At 54.0% G+C, this 18,838-nt stretch overlaps 1 protein-coding gene across 1 annotated transcript; it reads left to right on the forward strand.

The window, feature by feature from the left end:
- The first annotated feature begins 478 nt into the window (after nt 1-478).
- On the forward strand, nt 479-18,360 carry ETNK2 (ethanolamine kinase 2). The gene is made up of 8 exons (XM_063114851.1): nt 479-733; nt 2,644-2,903; nt 5,813-5,935; nt 10,415-10,557; nt 11,157-11,240; nt 13,677-13,822; nt 15,474-15,547; nt 17,273-18,360. The coding sequence occupies exons 1-8, from the start codon at nt 479-481 to the stop codon at nt 17,343-17,345; spliced, it is 1,158 nt and encodes a 385-aa protein (XP_062970921.1). The 3' UTR covers nt 17,346-18,360.
- Nucleotides 18,361-18,838: the final 478 nt, after the last annotated feature.

Here is an 18,838-nt window from a genome sequence, read left to right on the forward strand (position 1 = left end):
CCTCCCCTGCCCCAGCTACCAGGAGAGGCCAGCCCCCGTCGAGCAGCTTGGGAAGCTGCGCGGGTGGGGGGCAGTCCTAGGCTGCCCGGCAGGACCCGGGCGTGGGCGGGGCCTGAGGCTGCCCCGCCCCCGGCGTCCCGGGCTCGGGGGAGGGGCGTCACCCCGCCCCGCTCTCCAGGTAGCTGCGGCCGCAGCTGCGGGCTGTGGCTGTCGGCGCTCCCCGGCGGCCCGCGAGCCGGGGCGGGGGCGGGCAGGGGGCGTTCCCGCGGCCCGCGGCCTGTGATGTCACAATCGCGGCGGACCCCGGCGTTCCCCCGCCGGCCTCGGGCGCCGGGCTGCGAGCCGGCGATCGAAGCGGGCAGCTCGCTCCTGAGTCATGGACTTCCCCTGGCCCCGCCTCCACCACGCCCACTCCGTCGCCGGGCGCCCCCGCCGGGGCTAGCGTTCGCGCGGCTCCGAGGGGGTGGGGCTGCTGGGAATGGCCGTGCCCCCTTCGGCTTCTCTGCCGTGCTCGTCCTTTTACCTGAGGAGGCAGCCTTGCCCGCAGTGCTCATGGGGCATGGAGGAGAAGGCGGCGGCCAGCACCGGCTGCCGGGAGCCGCCGGGCCCCCCGAGGGCCGCCGCCGTCCCCTACTTCGGCATCTCCGTGGATCAGGACGACATCCTGCCCGGCGCCCTGCGCCTCATCCAGGAGCTGCGGCCGCATTGGAAGCCTGAGCAAGTTCGGACCAAGGTAGCGGATCGGGCGCGGGGCAGGGGATGGGCCGTGCCCGGGCTGCATCGGGGCCGCGGGGATGGGTGGACGCCTGTCGGTGCATCCTTCCGGGTGCTGGTCCCTGCAGAGCGCGGCTGCTGCGCGGGAGAGGCTGGGAACCTGGTTCATGTGCTTATTTATTTCTCCAGCTATTTTGGTTCCTAAGCAAAGCTAGGCTCACCCCTCCCTCTGCCCTCCACACACGCCCCTCCGCCTGGGGCTCTGGGGCACGCCGGAGGTCCACCTGCCCACTGTCAGCATGCCGCGCGCGCGGGCCCCACCCCCTGTCGCTGAGTGCGGGTGCCCCTCGCTGCCCAGAAGCGCGTACCCAGCCGACTCAGAAACCTGAGGAGGCAGGAACTTTTAAGGGTCCCCTCCCCCAACACACACACACACACACACACACACACACACTCATACACACACACTCACACACACACACACACACTCTCATACACACACACTCTCTCTCATACACACCCACACACACCCACACACACTCTCATACACACTCATACACACACACACTCTCATACACACACACACTCACACACACTCTCTCATACACACACACACACACACACACACACACACACACACACACACACACAGCTGCCGCTTCTCCACCCCGTGGTGGGAGCAAAGCCTCTGGGCTGGCTCTAAGCCGCCCCTGCGGGCCCCAGGAGCCACCCTGAGGGTCTCCAGCTAGCTTCCAGCCCCTCACCAACGCTGAAGGCTCGGGTTCAGTGCCCCCCACACAGGGGCCTTCCCCACCCCCAGTTGGGCCACATTCTCGAGACACACCTGTGGGCTGAGGCTCCCATGAGGAGCACCAGGTGGACTTCCCAGTTGATCTGCATTCTCTGAAAAGAAGCCTTCGTCTGTGCACCCGTCCGCACCCCTCTCCCCTCTCCCGCTGCCTGTGGAGGAAGGTGCCCGGTGGGGTGCTGCAGCTCATGCTGGAGTGGTAAGGGTTCCATGCTGATGGACTTTTGAGTGGGGACGGGCAAAGTTCTAGGGAGGTTCAGAACCCAGTGTGGAGGCTGACAGGTCCCTCCTGGAGAGAGGTAGTGTTTTAAAAATAAAAGGCCCAGTTTGGTGTAAGACTGTTAAGGCCTCAAGCAGGCTTGAGGTTAATTCCAGCACTGACATAACATTCCACCCACCAGCCCCTGCCCTCTCTGGGCCCCATTTCCCCACCTAGAATTGGTTCAGATATCCTCTCAGGCCCCTTCCAGCTCTGTCACATTGTGCCACATAAATTCCACAGTTCCTTCCATCTTATCACCCTGCCCAAAAAGCCTGCGCTCCCTGCCCAGTTGTCTCCTGTCTCTTCTGGTATGGAACTCAGAGACCCTAAGGACCTCTGAGCACCAAATTGTTGGGTTGGGGTCAACTTCAGTACCTTCCTTGTACCTGTGTCACTGGATGGGGCGAGAGGTAAGACAGAGCCCTCTGGTAGGTAGCGAGATGCAGCTGATCAGGATATATTGTTCTGTGCAACTCCCTGACCTCCTTTGTCACATTTTGGTCCGTGAGGGTTTCTTTCAGGGCAAGGATGGAGGAATAAGGAGAGGGAGGGGGCTCTACCCACCAAGTAGTGTGGAAATTTCTCCACTGCCAAATCTCATCTGCTACAGGCCGACCCAGGAGAAGTGAGTGTGCCTGGGTTGAGCCCAAGCTGCCATTTTTTTCTGAACTCGCTATAGAGTAGAGACCCCCAAGGTTGGGGACTGGATAGAGCCTGAGTGACAGGGCTAAAAGGCTGGGGATCTGTGTGGATGTGATCAGCATTCAAATGAGCACATCCTGCTGAAGCTGGGAACCCTAGGGAGAGACCAGAGAGATCCTGCCCCACCCACACACGTGCCACCCTCTCCCCATGCTAGCGCTTCACTGATGGAATCACCAACAAGCTGGTGGCCTGCTACGTGGAGGAGGACATGCGGGACTGCGTGCTGGTCCGGGTGTACGGGGAGCGGACGGAGTTGCTGGTGGACCGGGAGAGTGAGGTCAGGAACTTCCAACTGCTTCGGGCACATGGCTGCGCCCCCAAACTCTACTGCACCTTTCAGAATGGGCTGTGCTACGAGTACATGCAGGGTGTGGCCCTGGGGCCCGACGACATCCGTGAGCCCCAGCTCTTCAGGTGAGGATGCTGCCAAGGGACTTTTCATCTCTACTATTTCTCAGGCATGGGCTTGGAAATTCTTGGCATAGTGTGGGTCCATAGAGGAGAATCAAAGATCTGTGAACTTCCTGAAAATTGCATGAAAACTACCTGAGTGTGTATGTGCATTGCTCTGCAGAGAGGGGTTATAGCTTTCGATAGATTTGCTGTGGGATCTGCTAGAAGGATGAGTTCTGGGAAGGAAAGTGAGAATTTTGATGAATGTGGGACCAAAGGACCTGGTTCCCTAAATGCAGCAGAGGTCTGCTTCCTAACCTCCATGCCTCGAACCTCTGCCTACTCTACGTCTGACCTGGAAACATCTCAGAGCCTTGGAAATGAAATCTGAGCCAAATCTCCAGGGCATTCAGGGTTTCCTGCCTCTCTTCTTCTGCCAAGAGCTCAGGTGTGCAAGGTAAATGGGCCCTATCCAGGTTTACCAGCCCTCCTGCTGGTCTGAGCTCCTTCCAGGCTCCCTGACAAGGTGGGAACCCTGGTTGGGGAGCTTCCACAGGCTCACAAGAACCCATGGACCCCAGGGAGCCCCTCCCAGTAAATGCCTGCATCTGTTGGGCGCAGGAACTGACTTAAGTGTCAAGCCCTGTGGATGCAGGTGTGGGGCCTAGAAGGGTGAAAACAAAAGAGCCCCTAGTGTACTCACTCTCCTTTGGCTGTACCAAAGCAGGGATATCAGGGTGTCCTCCTCGTTCCTTCCAGTGCCATGACCCACGTGTCTGTAGTCTGAGAGCACTCAGAGTGTAGTGAGGCTCGAGGCAGGCCGAGGTGTACTGCTGATGCTGGGGACAGCAGTGCAGGGGTCTGCGTAGGATCCCTGGCATTTGCCCTGTCCAATCCAAGGGGAAGGGGACTTCCGCAGACTGAGGGAAAACAATGAAGCCTGCCTGGGGGCAGACCAAGAAGCTGCTCTGCCGCCTTACCCTCCAGCCAGTTAACTGCAAGTAAGCACACCTGCCACAGCACCCCTGAGCTGGTCCTCCAGAGACTTAGCAGAAGGGAAGCTGAGAGCCCCTCCATCCCCATGCTCTTGAGCGCTGCCTCTGGGGCTGCCAGGGCCCAGGACATTCACTTAAGTCGTGTATTGTAGCTGGGTGTGTGTGCGTGTCTGGGGAGAAGGAGAGGCATACACACCTGTGCGGGGGGTCTTCTCAGGCCTGGAGATGTGAAGTCAGAGCAGGGCGCAGGGGACCCCGTCCTGGCATCTCCCACGGCACTCCACCCAGCTCTCCACCAGTCTTGTGCAAATGAGCTCCAGAAGCGGCAGATCCTCACCACCCAGGCTCCCTTCCCCACTGGGAATCGGATGCTGTCACTCATCCTCTCGTGGAAACAATTATTGTTGTCGGGAAGATTGAAGATGGAGCTAGGTTCCATAAGAAGAACTCAGCATTTGGGGGAGAGCCAGAAATTGGGATAGGTGTAGGAGGCAGGTTCTTCCTTGATGGTTTTCCCAGGGTAGACCATTATCCCTCTGGGTGAAGGTGCAGGCCTGACGGGAAGGCGTCAGGGAGCACTCTCCCTGTGTTCCCGTGAACCCCACCCCCCAGCCTCTGCCTGTTGAGGCTTTGCAGCATAAAAATGCTGAGTGTTGAGTTTACTTTCATTGCTATTCCAGACAACAGCCCTATTGATATTCAAGGAAATGCTCTGCTCATGCTCTGTTCAGAATCTCCTTTGGGAAGGGAAGGCCTGGGTCTCAGGTCTGTTTCCTTGCCTTGCCCAAACCCTGGCGGGCTCTGTCCTGCGCCAGGGCCCCTGGCCTCTGAAAGCAGGCCTTCCTCTCTAGCCCACGTGGTTGCTGCCATGTCCCCTGTCTCCTCCACTCTTTAGTAGGTGGGAACCTTGGGGGCCTCCGGAGGAGCCCCAGAATTGCCCTGTTACCCCAGTGGAGCATGGCCTGGCCCTTTCCAGGACCTGGCAAGGGGAGGGGATGTCCCTGGAAGAACTAGGTAACAAGGTTTCAAAAGCCAATGCCTTTGTTTTCTTTCCCAGTGATTATTATTCGAGCAACAGGCAGAGGCGAAGGAAGCTTGAATGTTGGAGGCCTGGCAGGCGGTTGGGGATGGGGCTGCAGAAGGGAGGGCTGGCAGAGGACCTGGAGAGCCCAGCTGGGACATGGGACATCAGGCTGGGCTGTGATGGGATCCTTATCAAGGCCCTCCCTCTCTAACTAGTCAGCCCTTCATCTGCCCCCATCATCCTCCAGCAACTTTCCCTACCTCCCACTCCTCCTCTCCCAGGACCTTGGATAATGTCCACAGGAAAACTTGAAAATAGAACGCTGGTTTGTTTTGCGTCCTTGGCATTTAGCCGCCAGCATCGACTCCCTGTGGCTGAGGAAGGGGCTGCCCCAGGCCAGCCTGTTTCCCTCCCCACCTTGGCCAGGCTGATAAGAGGCAGGCATTTCTTCCCTGCCTGGCATCACCACCCCCTGATCTCTTGGTAGAAAGTGACCTGCGTTTACCTCCCCCGAGAGGATGGGTCAGAGTCCAAGGGGAGGAGGGGTACTGCCCCCACGCCCAGGTGCTCCTATGTTCTCAGGGGTTGCTATGGGTACACTGGGGTGGGGCACAGCCATTGACCTGTGGCCAACAGCCCACTGCTTTGCCCTTCTGCTACCCAAAGCAGCCCCAGCTCTGGTACTGGAAAGGGAGCTGCTAGGCTAATGGTCTTATTTCATTTTCGTGCCTTCTGCTGAGACCTCCCTCTGCAAGACCTAGTGCTCCTAAGAGACTTGTAATCCTCCCACAGTAGGCCTCCGGCTGGTGCCCAGACGGACCCTGTAGGGCCCCTTTCTGGTCAGGAGGGGCTGAGCGGGGAGGGCATGCCCTGACACTGACACTGTCTACTCCTCCTGTTTTCTGCTGTAGGTTAATCGCCTTAGAAATGGCAAAGATTCATGCTATCCATGCCAACGGCAGCCTGCCCAAGCCCACCCTCTGGCACAAGATGCACAATTATTTCACGCTTGTGAAGAACGAGATCAACCTCAGGTACAAAGACCTGGGAGGGTTCGAGGCTGCCACTGTCTCTCCTGCCTTAATGTGATCTCCCTTCTCCATTCTCTGGGCTCCAGCACACCTTTACAGGAGGTTTAGGGGCATAGGTCCTGGCGTGGAGGCTGCAGAGTTTCTCCTGTGGCCCCTTCAGTCTTGATTGCTTAGCCTCTGTTTCCCTGCAGAGTTGGGCCGATTGACTAAATCTCAAGAACTTAGAGCAGCAGTTTTATACCTGTGTGCTTATTTCTCCTTGAGTCTTCTGAGTGTGGCAGGGACTAGGGTCAGGGACAGCATCTCCCCATTTCATTTAAAGGATACTGAGGCTCAGAGACTGAGCTTTGCCCAGAGTCACGGGCTAGTCAGAGGCAGGGTTTTGTTTCCCAGCCCAGGTCTCCTTCACTTGAGCTGCCTTCTGAACAGTGAGAAGGCAGGACCCCCTGAGCATGGAGTGGGACTGAGTTCAGAGCCAGGCAAAAGAACTCAACTCACCAGCCAGCAAGCCCTTGGGACATCAAGGTGTCTGCTACTTGCCTGGACTCCTCTTGTCCCCAGCTGCTTTTGGGAATGGATCCTGTCCCCACCTTGTTCAGTCCGACAGCCTGCTGTTCTCTTCACTGCTCTTTCCAGGGAAGGAGGTATATACCCATCCTGATGTTGCGTTCCCCTAGATAACACGGGGTTCCCTGAACTTGTTCTTAAGCTCTCTGGCCAGAAAATGCAGAGTTCTGCTAGCCTTCAGACGCCAGACTCCCTAACACACCCTGGAGTGCTGGGTAAACGGGGGAGGCATGGAGGACAAAGTGGTCTCCCTGTCCCCCACCAAAAAAAAAAAGGTAGTAGTGAGCCTCTGATCCCCCATGTTCTCTGCTGGGATTGAACATCACCTTTGTTCTAAATGTTCAGGAGAGTAGGGTGCAGAAGAGGCTTGACAGAAGGATACCAACTTCCCGCCTCCGAAATGACGAGGCAGTAATTGACTCTGTCCCGATCATGAGTGTGTCTCTGTCACACATACATGACATTATCTGAATCCTCCCACTTAATGATCATCAAGCACTGCTTTGGGACTATTTGTCCAGATGGCCCAAGCTTGCCCTCTCTTTGACCATGTTCAGACCTTCTATGTCAAATGTTATCTCTGGGACAAGGACTGCCTTCTCCCTTAGGACTAGAACAGCACACGGAGAACAGGACCCTCCAGTCTTCCACTTTACTGCCTTCATTTGGCAGATGGAAAAACTGAGGCCCAGAGAGGGCATAGGATTTGTTCAAGGTCATTTGTTCAGGGACTAGAGTCCAGGCCTCCTGGTGCTCAGGCATGATCTTTGATACTGCAGCTTCCTTGGACTGTACTGTCACTGTGTAACCTTAAGGGGTAACCTTTTTAGGAGGGGAGTGGTCCCTGAAAAAGAACTGGCCAACTCTTTGCTCTTGTCACACCTTTGACCTTGGGCAAATCAAGTTGCTTAGCTGCTTTGAGCTTCTTTAGGAGATAATCTGCCTAACGTGCCCAAAAGCTGGGCAATGATGAGCAACCATTTAAGCTAGAAAAAGCACCGTGAACTCCAGTCCTTGCCTAGTAACCCTTATTTATTCAATCATCCATTTCATAAAGATTGATTGATTGAGATTTAAAACAATAAAACAAAAATGACAACAACAACAAAAACAAGCATGACATTGGCCTTGCCCTCAAGGAACTTAGGAGCCATCTGGGTAAATAGGACATGCTCATGCCCAGCTACAAAAGAAGGCAGGGTGTGTAATGTATGCTGGGGGTGAGAGAACCAGGGAACTTAGTCTTCTTAGTAGAGGTGGCATGGCAGAGATAAGAGGGAGGCCGCTGCAGCTGGAGGAGGTGGCTTGAGCAAGGCTTGCTCATGTGTGGTAAGTAGATGAAGTTGGCCGAAGCAACTTTTGGGAAGAGTTGTGGGAGATGGGGCTGCAGAGCTTTGTTGGAGCTAGATGGAGAGGGTCCTTGAATTCCAGGTTAAGGAGCCAAGATTTAATTTAGCAGGCATTGGAAAGTCATGAAGGTGTTCGAACCAGGGACTCAGAAACCTGACCAGGAATTGTAGTTTAGGAAGAAAGTTCACCAGCACTGTAAGGGATAGATTTGAGGTAGGGGGACCAGCTGGGGAAGTGTTGTAATTAAATGGACAAGATGTAGGACTAGGGTTCCCAAACTTTGAGCCTAAGATTCCTCTGGAGTGCTTGCTAAGTGCAGATTCCTAGCCCAGCCCTGGAGATTGATCGAGAGGTCTTGTGTGAAACCCCAGGAATGTGCATTTTGATAGGCTTCCCAGGTGATTCTGAGGCAGATAATCCAGGAGCCACTTTTTGATGGAGGAACCACATTTTGGGGAACATTGCCTTAGGGTAGCTTCAGGAGGGATGGAGAATGGGGGATGTGTCAGAGACTTGTGGGAATAGACTTGGTAGCCTTGGCATTGGTTGGACATGGAGGTGTCCAGGGTGCTGGGAGAGTGAAGGGCTGATTGATGACCGACAGAGGGGCATCAAGAGGAGATCCTGATGGGTGGTTGATGGAAGGCAGAGGTGATAAGCCAGTGAGCTCCAACACTTAAGACAGTCCCTGTGGGGAGGAAGCACTTCTGCCTGCCCAGATGCTCAGAGCTGCATGGAAACTTGCCAGGGAGCAGTCCCTTCATCAGGAGGAAAGCTAAGGTATCCCTGGGGAGCCCTTCAGCCCCTGCATCCCCCAGCCCCCTCACTGTCTCTGAGGGGTGGAGGAGCAAGCCTCCTTGTTCTTATTTTTTGATGGTGTCCAAGAAAAAAAAAGAATCTTAAAAGAAGATGTGGCTTCTTGAGGAGACCCAAGATTGAAGATATCTTAGGCTGATTTGTCAACACAAATAAACTCCAGTGAGGGTGAGGAGAGGCCTCCCCCACGTCACCCTTCCCAGAAGACCCCCTGGACTCAGAGGCCTTTGCAGGGCCTCTGGGGACAACAAGGCCTTCAGGGAGCATGCACAGCCCTCACAGTTGGGAGACTTGGCTCAATTTTGGATCTTCAGACAAGTCCAGAACTGCTTTCTCCTTAGATGAGGAAGTAGAGGATCCAGCTGTGCAAAAAGATACCTGGAGGCTGGAAGGAAGCCTCCTTCCTTGAGCCTCAGTTTCCCCATGGGGTTGGACCAGATGACCTAAGATCCTCTTTAGCTTTGACCTTCTCAAAGCCTGGGAGGGAGCCTGCCCACCCCTCCTTTTCCAGAGGAAGTTGCTGAGTACTCTTTCCCATGTCTGGCCTCTGGGCTGGGTGAGGCAGTGTCTGGCCGTGGGAAGTGAGAGAGGGCATATCTCATTCTCATCTTCCTTTACATGCTCTTGCCCCCCTGGACAAAGAAACGCAAACGGAGATCAAACCCCAGCCTCCTCCCTTCTCCTCATTGGTGGTTCTGAGTTTTTAAGGACTGTGTTATTTGGCTTTTCTAATGTACACAGACCTGTGAGCATCCTGGGGACCAAAGTCCAGAGCATGCAAGCACGGTGTGCCCTCGCCACATTTCCACATGGCCTCTCATAACTTCATTGATTGACCAGTTCATTCATCCCTCAACACATGTTTCAGCAGAAACGGCTGCTGTGTGCATGGGATGGGAGTGGGGCAGAAGGAAAGGTGGGCTCTGTGTGTGTTCCTGCCCTCGAGTTGCCCAGGCACGATCTGGCAGGGGTCAGGGACAAGGTCATAATTCAAGGTGGAAGGGACGAGTTGTCGGGGAGTGGCAGAGCAAGTGCTCTCACATTGAAAGGACTTAACATTCCTTGGCGTTGATTGGAGCGTGAGCCCAAGACACACTGTTTGCTTCCTTATGTGGTCTGCCTGTGAGATTGTCTCTTTCACCTGTGACATTGTCAGCTGTTAGCATGTGAGGGAGACACACTTGGACTTGCCTCTGCCTCCTCAAGAGAACTCCATGGCTCCAGCCCCTCCCAGGGCACTATGATTCCTTCACTGGAGGAATGTTGGGGAGAGTCTCATCGGAGAGAGCTACACCTTCTCCCAGGGATCCCAGCAGCCTAAGATCAGGTCTGTTTGACATCTCTCCCCACAGCCCCTGTTGCCCTTGTCTCTCTTAGTCTGGATCACTGAGTCTGGACACCCATTCTCGCCTCCCCTGTGCTTTCCCTGTTCCTTCTTCCTAACCTGCTTATCCCTTTCACAAAGCAGCAGGGAAGCCATTTGGTCAGTGACTCTTATGCTCTGCCGAATGCTTTTATGTCCACGTTTTAACCAGCTTCTTGGTGTAACCATAGGATTCAAAAGGACAGGAAGCCTTAGTGTCATTTTACAGATGACAAAGGTCAGGGTCTAAAAGGTTGGCCATTCGTTCGAAGGTCACTCTGCAGTAAGAGGGAATGAGGAGGCGAGAGCCAGGACCCTCAAGGCCGTGCACTTGCCTGTCCACCATCATCCCTCCCTTCACTTGCCGCCTTTTTGCCCCTGTCCAGCCTTTCCGAAGACGTCCCTAAGGTGGATGTGTTGGAATGGGAGCTGGCCTGGCTGAAGGAGCACCTGACCCAGCTGGATTCCCCTGTGGTGTTTTGTCACAACGACCTGCTCTGCAAGAATATCATCTATGACAGCACCAAAGGTATGGCCTCTCTGGCCCTGGCCAGGCAGAAGCAGGGTTTGGGCCAGTTGGTCAGCTGGCTTTAGGGGCCTTTTCCTCAGGCTGGCACTTGGACAAGCAAAGGGAGACCTGGGTTTAGGTCTTAAGTTAATTTGTAGGAGAGAAGGGGAAAACAAAATAAGAAATTCCCACTTAGAAAAATTTATGCCAAGAAAGAACTCAAAGTTATGGTTTGTGGAGGTCCTCAACCTTAGGGCACCCAAGCCATTCCTCCTGACAACTCTTTGGGCTTCTGAGGACATTGTAGCTGCCCCAAGCCTTCCGAGAGAGAGAACCTCCAGGGTTCTTGAGGAGAGTACTTAGCTTTATTACTGACCGTTAGCCATGCTGAGGACCTAGATGTGTGAGAAGGACAGTGGGAGCTGGAAGAAGGGCAGATGGACAAATGGACAGATGCAAGGAAGTAGCCTAGAAGATTGCTGCAAGGTTGGGTCAGGCCGGGTTGCTGCAGAGGCCAGCAGCACTCAGTGGATGCATTCCGGAGATCTGCAGGAGCTTGACCAGGTCTTATTTCCACATCTCCTGGGACCAGCCCTCATGGTCTCTCTTCTGCCTCATAGGTCACGTACGGTTCATTGACTATGAATATGCCGGCTACAACTACCAAGCTTTTGACATTGGCAACCATTTCAATGAGTTTGCAGGTGAGAGGGCCATTCCTATTTGTCCTATGTCCAAGGTACCCTCCTTATGATGGGGGCCAGGTCTGAGGGGACGGCCAGAGGCGGTTCTGTATTTGGAGGGTGGGGGCCAGCCAGCCTCTGTCCTTTGAAATATCATGGCTCCATGGGGGAAGGCACAGACTGCTTTTAGAGAACTCCAGGTCTCGGGGGTTGCGGGGTCAGGACCCACATCCGCAGAGCAGACCTCTGCTAGCCTACATCGCAGTGCACTACAAATTAATAAAATGCACCCTCTGTAGGATCCCCGAGGATCCTTGGCTTGGCCTGTGAATTAGAAGAAGACCCCTTCCTCTGGGCAGACAACCCATACCAGTTTGACCAGCACCACACAGGATGACTTCAGCCTCCAGTTGCTCTCTCATCCAAACTCCTTTAAGCCCAGTGTAACCTGCATACCTGTACATGAGGGCCCTGCATGTAGATAAGGAGCAGAAAAGCTGTAGTAGCTGTTTACCTGGTGGCCTGATGAGAATAATCCAGGTGAAACTAGTTAAAAGTATGTACTATGCAACTTGACTCCCTAAGTTCAAATCCTGGCTTTGCTGCTTACTAGCTGTGTGACCCTTGGGCAGGTTACTTACCCTCTCTGTGCCCCTGCAAAATGGAGATGATAAGGGTACCTACTTCACAGTACTGATATGAAATACACACACAGATGTATGGCACATACTAGCATCTTGTTGGTGTTTGCTGCTGCCATTAGGCAGGGAAGCTTTTCTGCAGAAGCTAGGGAGACTGGAACAGGAGAGGAAGGGGTTGGATGAGGGGAGTGACTCCTATGGGTGGGCAATTATCCTATACAGGCATGGTATGTACAATAGAACCATTTGTGTGAAGGAGGCAGGGCGATTTTTCCACTTGAGGGTTTAATTGTTACAATTAGATGGAACTGAGGAAGCAAGTCATGGATGGAGCTGGACACTGGGGCTGGAGGGACATGCACAGACCAGCAGTGTGAGGGGGCTCAGCATCATGTGGCCAGCCCCTGTGGCTTAGGATAGGTGAGGCACACCCAGGCCACCTGCAGAGCCACCCCCGGCCCAGCTTCAGCCACTCCCTAGCCCAATCCAGGCCAATCTTGCTCCTCTTGGCACCCCAGGTGACCAGGTCTATCAAGCACTGATTGTGCCTGAGGGTACAACTCCCCAGGGCAGCCACCAGCTGCACCTAAGAACCACGTGGGATGATGGGGCCTCAGCTGAGCAGAGCAGCTGAGCTGTGGGGTGGGGCCAGAACAGGCTGGCACCGGCAGGGCACTGTGCCTGAGAATGCTTGGCTGCTAGGCCTGCTGGCCTTTCCAGAAGGGATAATTCTTAAGCGTTTTAAGTCCTTCTCACCCACCACACAGAGCAAAGTCCAACTGGAATTTCTCCAAAGGGGCAGATCGCATCCTACTCCTAAGTTGAGAATGGTGGAGGAAGAACCTGGCATGGGGGAAAAAAGAGGGCAGGAGAGATTAGGAGCTGAGGAGAGGGACTTCCTGGGTTCTCAGGAGTGGGGAAGACACAGTATTGGGTGTTGGGAGATGGGGGTTCCAACTCTGATCCTGCCTGTAACTGGCCATGTGACCTACAGATTTCTTCTGTCTGGGCTTTAGTTTCTATATCTGCACAAGTAGATTCTTTTCCAGCCATACTCTTGGGGCCTTGGGAGGCTGAGTGTTTTTCTCCAGGAATATAAGGAAGCTTGGGAAAGACAGAAAGAAAAGAAGAGGAAGAGTCACTGGAGAAGGTGGCCCAGTCCTGGTCCCGTCTTAAATAAGCCATTTCTTTCTGTACCAGCTCTGAAGCCATGGTCTCTACCACCGTGCCCAGGATGTGGCTGGCAGTACTGGCCTGGCAGCTTGGGGACTCCTAGAAAGGTGGGGCTGGAAGGAATCAGAGCCATCTGATGCATGGGTGCCAAGCCTGGCTGCCTATCAGAATCATCTGGAGAACTGGACAGGAGTGGGAGTGTTCTCTGGGTGACTTTTTTGATTAGCCAGCTTAACACCAGTCCAAGAAACAATGTTTGACACTCATCCATTAAGCCCGGCTCCCTCATTTGATAATGAAGAAACGTAGGCTCGGGAGAGGAAAGGGCTTGTCCAGGGTTAACTGGAGGTTAGATGAGACTAGCAGTGCTGATTTGGGGCTTTAACTGCGTGCCTCCTGTGTGCCATCGCTTTGTACAGGGCAAAGGGGATACAGTGGTGCTGTCTTGGGCTTCCCCATGGAAGCAGTGCCCCCAGCTGGGCACTAGCTACGTTTGGTGGTCTTCTTGCACTCCCAAGACTGCCTCCTTGGGCACTACCCCGCAGGTCAGAGGAGATGGGAATTTCAAGGGGAGAAGGGAATACCTCCTGAGCTCGAGGTGGGCCCATCTCCCAGTGCCTTCTGTCTGGCCTGCCCCCATCAGGTGTGAATGAGGTTGATTACCGCTGGTACCCGGCGAGGGAGACCCAGCTGCAGTGGCTGCACTACTACCTGCAGGCACAGAAGGGGATGGCCGTGACCCCCAGGGAGGTGGAGAGGCTCTACGTGCAAGTCAACAAGTTTGCCCTGGTGAGTGCTTGGAGTGGGAGGGGACAAGGGAAAGGAGGAGCAAGGAGGAGGGACTCCTGACCCACCGCCAGCCTCCTACCCAGAACCCAGGGTCAGGTGTGACATCCTGGGAACACCCATCATATGCTCCTGAACCCCAGCCTAGAGGTGAGGTCTGGGAAAGCCAATCTTGGGCATCCCCTTAATACTATGATGTCCTGTCCCCCACTCCCCATGACCTATCAAGTCTAGGTTTTCTCTTTCCTAGAGAAATACTTCCAAGAAACATCCAGCTTCCTATTTTAGCAACTCTCTTATTTGATAAATAGTTCTTCCTGCTGTCTGACCTCAGCCGTTCGTACTGCAGTTACACTCATCCTTTTTCTTTTCTTTTTTTAAGCCTTTGGAGGAGAGAGTGTCAGGCTCTACTCCTCTATGGCCACTTCCACTGACTCAGAGCTCTGTGCAAGCCTTTCCCACAGGCTCTTCCCAATGTCAGTTGTGACTGTGCTCTCAGTTTTGAGTGCCACTTACCCAAGGTACATGGTTCATGCCAGGTTTCCATTGGCGTGTTCCCAGGGGATTGCTAACTAGTCTTATTGATGTCAGCCATGCATAAGCAAGAAGACAAGTCAACTGCCCTGAATTTCACTATACATAATAGAGCTAAATAAAATCTTTACTTTTCTGTGATTTCGGATTGTCTATTCTATTTTTCTCATTGGCACAAAACTGCCTCTGTGTTAGGCTCTTGCTTTTTGGTGTTCCACCTAATGAACAAGCCTTCCTCTTGCCCCTTTTAAGTCATGAGAAGGGAAGAAAGTGGAAGGAGGTCCTTTGTAGCCAATCCCTCAGTGAGCAGGACTTTGGGATGGGGTGGGAGAGCCCTGAGGGTGGAGGACCTTTGCTTGAGAAAGTGACATCAGTAGTGTTTGTTCAGGGGCAGCTGGAGCCACACCTCTCGTGCTCCTTGAGCTTTGGGTGACCTGGGCTTTGTGGGCACCTCTGGCCACAGTGAAGGCACAGTTTAATGCGCAGTAAATGCCCACTGGAGCTTCTTGTTCCCAGATCTAGACTCATTTTCCAACCAACAGGCCTCCCGGTAGAAGAGAAGGGAGCGGGTGGAGGTCTGTTTAGAGGGCCTTCCAGCAGACCAGACCCCTGGTGACCCCATGGCCAGGGCACTGCTGCCTATCACTCTTCTCATCTCCCTACACCCCGCTGGGGAGGACCAGCCTGCTACTAGCCACCAGGCCTAAACTCTAGCTTAGGGATTCATCTCGACCTTGGCATGATACCATGGCCTTGACAACTCCAGGAGGTTTGCCTGGGTAGGGAAAAGGCTGGGGTGGAGTGTGGGTATAGCTGGGGCCAGGGGAGCCTCCTGGAATCTCTAAAAGCACCATCTGCTGACTCTCTCCCCCTCGAGGTGGCCAAACACTAGGACCTGGGTAGAACTTGCTCTGCTTGCCTTTTTCTAGTAGGAGTGGAACCCCCAATGCTGTCCAGTGACTTGGCCTCTGGAATTTCCCCAGCCTGTGCCGGGGAGACTCACCATGTCTGCCAGTGTCCTAGCTCTGTGTCTTCCAGAGTGGCTGTGTCCCTCCGACTCTGTGGGGTCTGTCACAGGCCTGGGGGATTGCCAGGCTGACCCTCTCTGGTCTGTTTCCAGGCGTCTCACTTCTTCTGGGCTCTCTGGGCCCTCATCCAGAACCAGTACTCCACCATCGACTTTGACTTCCTCAGGTGGGTGCAGGGGGCAGGTTGGCAGGGGGCAGGGGAGAAAAGGAAAGAGCCTTGAGCTCAGGGTGTGGGGACAAAGGACAGCCCAAATAGAATGCCCAGAGTCCATTCCTTCGCTCTGCTGATTTGTCCTGTTCTGGCCCACTTTCAGTGGGGTCGCTGCCCCAGGGCATGCCAGGGAAACACGGCTGTGAAAATAGTCATAAGTGCTCATGTCCTCCCCTGTGGCCTAGCAGGGGATTCTGCTGTTCCCTACTTCATCCTGCCACCAGCTCCACTGCACCACCTTGCCGCTATATCCATGGAGCCTGGTGCCAAACAGAATCATTGAAAATCAGTCTGAAAGATCACAAGTCCTACTGTCATTTTAGAGCAGAGCGGACAGAGGTCCAGAGAGCGGAAATGACTTTCTGAGGTCACTCGGGTGATTTAGAGCGTCCCTGCATGGGGCATCAGACCCACCTACTCCTTCAGTGGCTCCTAGTGCTGTATAGGGACCACACCTAGACTGTACCTGAATTTTGAGAATTCAGAGGCACCCCCCCCACCCCCCCACCCCCCATCACGTGAGGTAAGGGCCAGGAATCATTTCCTCCTCCATTCCAGTCCACTTCCTTTTACCCTCTCCTCCCCAACCCCGTCAGCTGAAAGACAATTACTACCCTGGCTTCAAAGTATTCACACCCTTTAGAGAAATGCAAATCAAAAGTATACTGACATGTCACCTCGTACTCCTTAGGATGGCTGCTATCCAAAAAACAGATGTGTGTGTGTTTTAATTTTCTTTATGGAAAAACGGACAGAAAAATAGAGAAGTATTTAACTGCAATAAAATGGACCCGTGTGGCAAAAACAAAACAAAACAAAACAAACAAAGAAAAACAGAAAATAAGTGTTGGCAAGGATGGGGAGAAATTGGAACTCTTGTGCACTGCTGTTGGGAATGTAAAATGGTGCAGCCACTATGGAAAACAGGATGGTGGTTCCTCAAAAAATTAAAAATAGAATCACCATATGATCCAGCAATCCCACTTCTGGGTGTATATCCAAGAGAATTGAAAGCAGGGTCTCAAAGAAATATTTGCACACCCATGTTCATAGCAACATTATTCACAGTAGCCAAGAGATGGAAGCAACCCAAACATCCATTGACAGATGAATGGATAAATCAAACGTGGCACATACAACAATAGAATATTACTCAGCCTTAAAAAGGAAGGAAATCCTGTCACCTGCCACAACATGGATGAACCTTGAGAACATTACGCTAAGTGAAACAGCCAGTCCCAAAAAGACATACCTCATGACTCCTCGTGTAAGAGGTAACGAAAGTCGTCAAATTTATAGAAACAAAGTAGATCGGTGGTTGCTAGGGGCTGGGGAGAGGGGACATGGGGAGTGGTGTTTGACAGGTGCAGAGTTTCAGTTTTGCAAGGTGAAAAAGTTCTGGAGATTCACTGGACAGTATGAATATACTTAACACTGTGGAACTGGAAAAACAAACAAAACACAAAGAAAAATGTTTGCAGAAGGGTTGCTCCAGTCTGATCTAAGATGAAAAGATTATAGTTGAAGTAAAAAAATAAAAATAAGAAAGTCAGCTGGGCTGGGGTTGACCTGCCCGGTGGACTTGGCACCGGCGAGCAGCTTTCCTCAAGCTGCGAGCCCCCCCTCAAGGCCCACCTAGACCCCTTCTCATTCGCAGCTTCCTTCCCTGTCTTCCGGCAGGTACGCCATGATCCGATTCAACCAGTACTTCAAGGTGAAGCCTCAAGTGTCGGCCTTGGAGATGCCAAAGTGACCAGCCTTGCCATCCCCCCACTCAACTGCTTGGCCGGGCCTGTTCTCCAGGGCTCAGTTCTGCTCTGAGGTCCACCCTCTTGGACAAGGTGGGAGAGGGGACAGGTGGGTGTCCAGGGAGAAGGTTCTGTCCCTGCCACCAGCACCCAATGGATGCCACTGAAGACCTCATTCTCCTGTGTGGAGGGGCTGATAGGACCCAACTCTGGGGGTCCCCTTCACCACATCAGGCTTGGAAGGAAGTGCCTGCAGACAGCCAGGGCCTGGACCGTAACCACCCCTGGGAAGCACACCATTCCCAGCCCCAGGCCCTGCTGGAATTTGGGCTGCCTTAGATGTGTCTTTGACCCTTCCTGGACTGGGGGGGGGGGCTCCTTTCTACCTCCAGTGCCCTGAGCCTCCAGCCCCTCTCCGTCTCCCCCTGCATGCCCCACGTGGGAGGTGCTGCACCCCAAACCAGCATCATGCCAACTCTGACAGATGGATGTACATATCTCGATGGGAGAGAGGGGGTCCAGAATTGGGCAGGACAGTTCCCCTAGCAGCTGCCTCGTCTGAGACCCCTCACTTTGACTTTTCAAACCAGATACAATCAAATAACCTCTTCCCAAGCCTCAGCCTGAGGAAGCGCACCCCCTCCAGTGCCCTTACTGCCCCTGAGTTTCTGTTCTGTCCCTCTGCAGCCTGCTGGGGGGAAGGAGAGGGAGTGGTGAGGCCCCGGGCCCCCAAAGCCTGGCTCTGCTTCATGCTGTGGCTTGACCAGAGGGGGCATGGCTGAGGGTGTGTTGGCCAGAGCCAGAGCTGGCAGCCTCCTGCCTTGTTCCCTCCCTCCCTAGAACCTGTCCTTCCATCTCCACCTTCTGTCTTGGAGTTGACCCAAGGTCTTCCCACCTGGGAATGACTAGTGGGAGTCAAGGGGCAGGGGGCCAGGGACCTGCAGAGCCCGGAGTGCGCGAGCTTGAGCAGGATCGAATTGCAAAGGTGCTGATTGTGCTCTGACGCTCAACAACCTCCACCTCCTTTCTGCCCTCACAGATCCTTGGGGGGGCCCCTCCTGGCTCTGGCCCATAAAGTGATTCATTTGTAAATTATCGTGGTTTTCTGCATTAAAATGCTCGTTTCCGGACTGCTGTGTATCTGAGTGGCAATGGTGAGGGTATGACTAGTGCTCCCACGGTGAGGCTGAGATGTGCTCCACCCCCCCTTTCTGCTGTCCCCTTTGCTCTATGCTGAAGTCAAGGTAGTAGCCTGCACACTAGCCCCCACACTAGCTCTGAAGGCTCCAGGGCACCTTGTAGACCTGGGCAGGGCTGGTGTCTTACAGAGTCTCTGCCTTTGACCATCTTGCTGGAATCAGTTGACACTGGTGGAACGCTGCTTAGAGGGAACTGGGCTGTGGATTGCAAGGACTTTGGCCACTGAGGGGCTGAACCAGTGAATCCCTGAATAGAAGTGCTCAGGACTTCTTCCTCGGTCATCTCCAGCTCCCAGCTA

The sequence above is a fragment of the Cynocephalus volans genome, chromosome 11, assembly GCF_027409185.1.
Source record: "Cynocephalus volans isolate mCynVol1 chromosome 11, mCynVol1.pri, whole genome shotgun sequence".
Taxonomy (NCBI): domain Eukaryota; kingdom Metazoa; phylum Chordata; class Mammalia; order Dermoptera; family Cynocephalidae; genus Cynocephalus; species Cynocephalus volans.

Excerpts from the sequence above, each read along its gene's own strand:
- ETNK2 (XM_063114851.1), top strand. The coding sequence starts at position 479 with ATGGCCGTGCCCCCTTCGGCTTCTCTGCCGTGCTCGTCCTTTTACCTG. Across the intron at positions 734-2,643 it reads CTGAGCAAGTTCGGACCAAG|CGCTTCACTGATGGAATCAC; the intron begins GTAGCGGATCGG and ends TCCCCATGCTAG. Across the intron at positions 2,904-5,812 it reads CGTGAGCCCCAGCTCTTCAG|GTTAATCGCCTTAGAAATGG; the intron begins GTGAGGATGCTG and ends TTTCTGCTGTAG.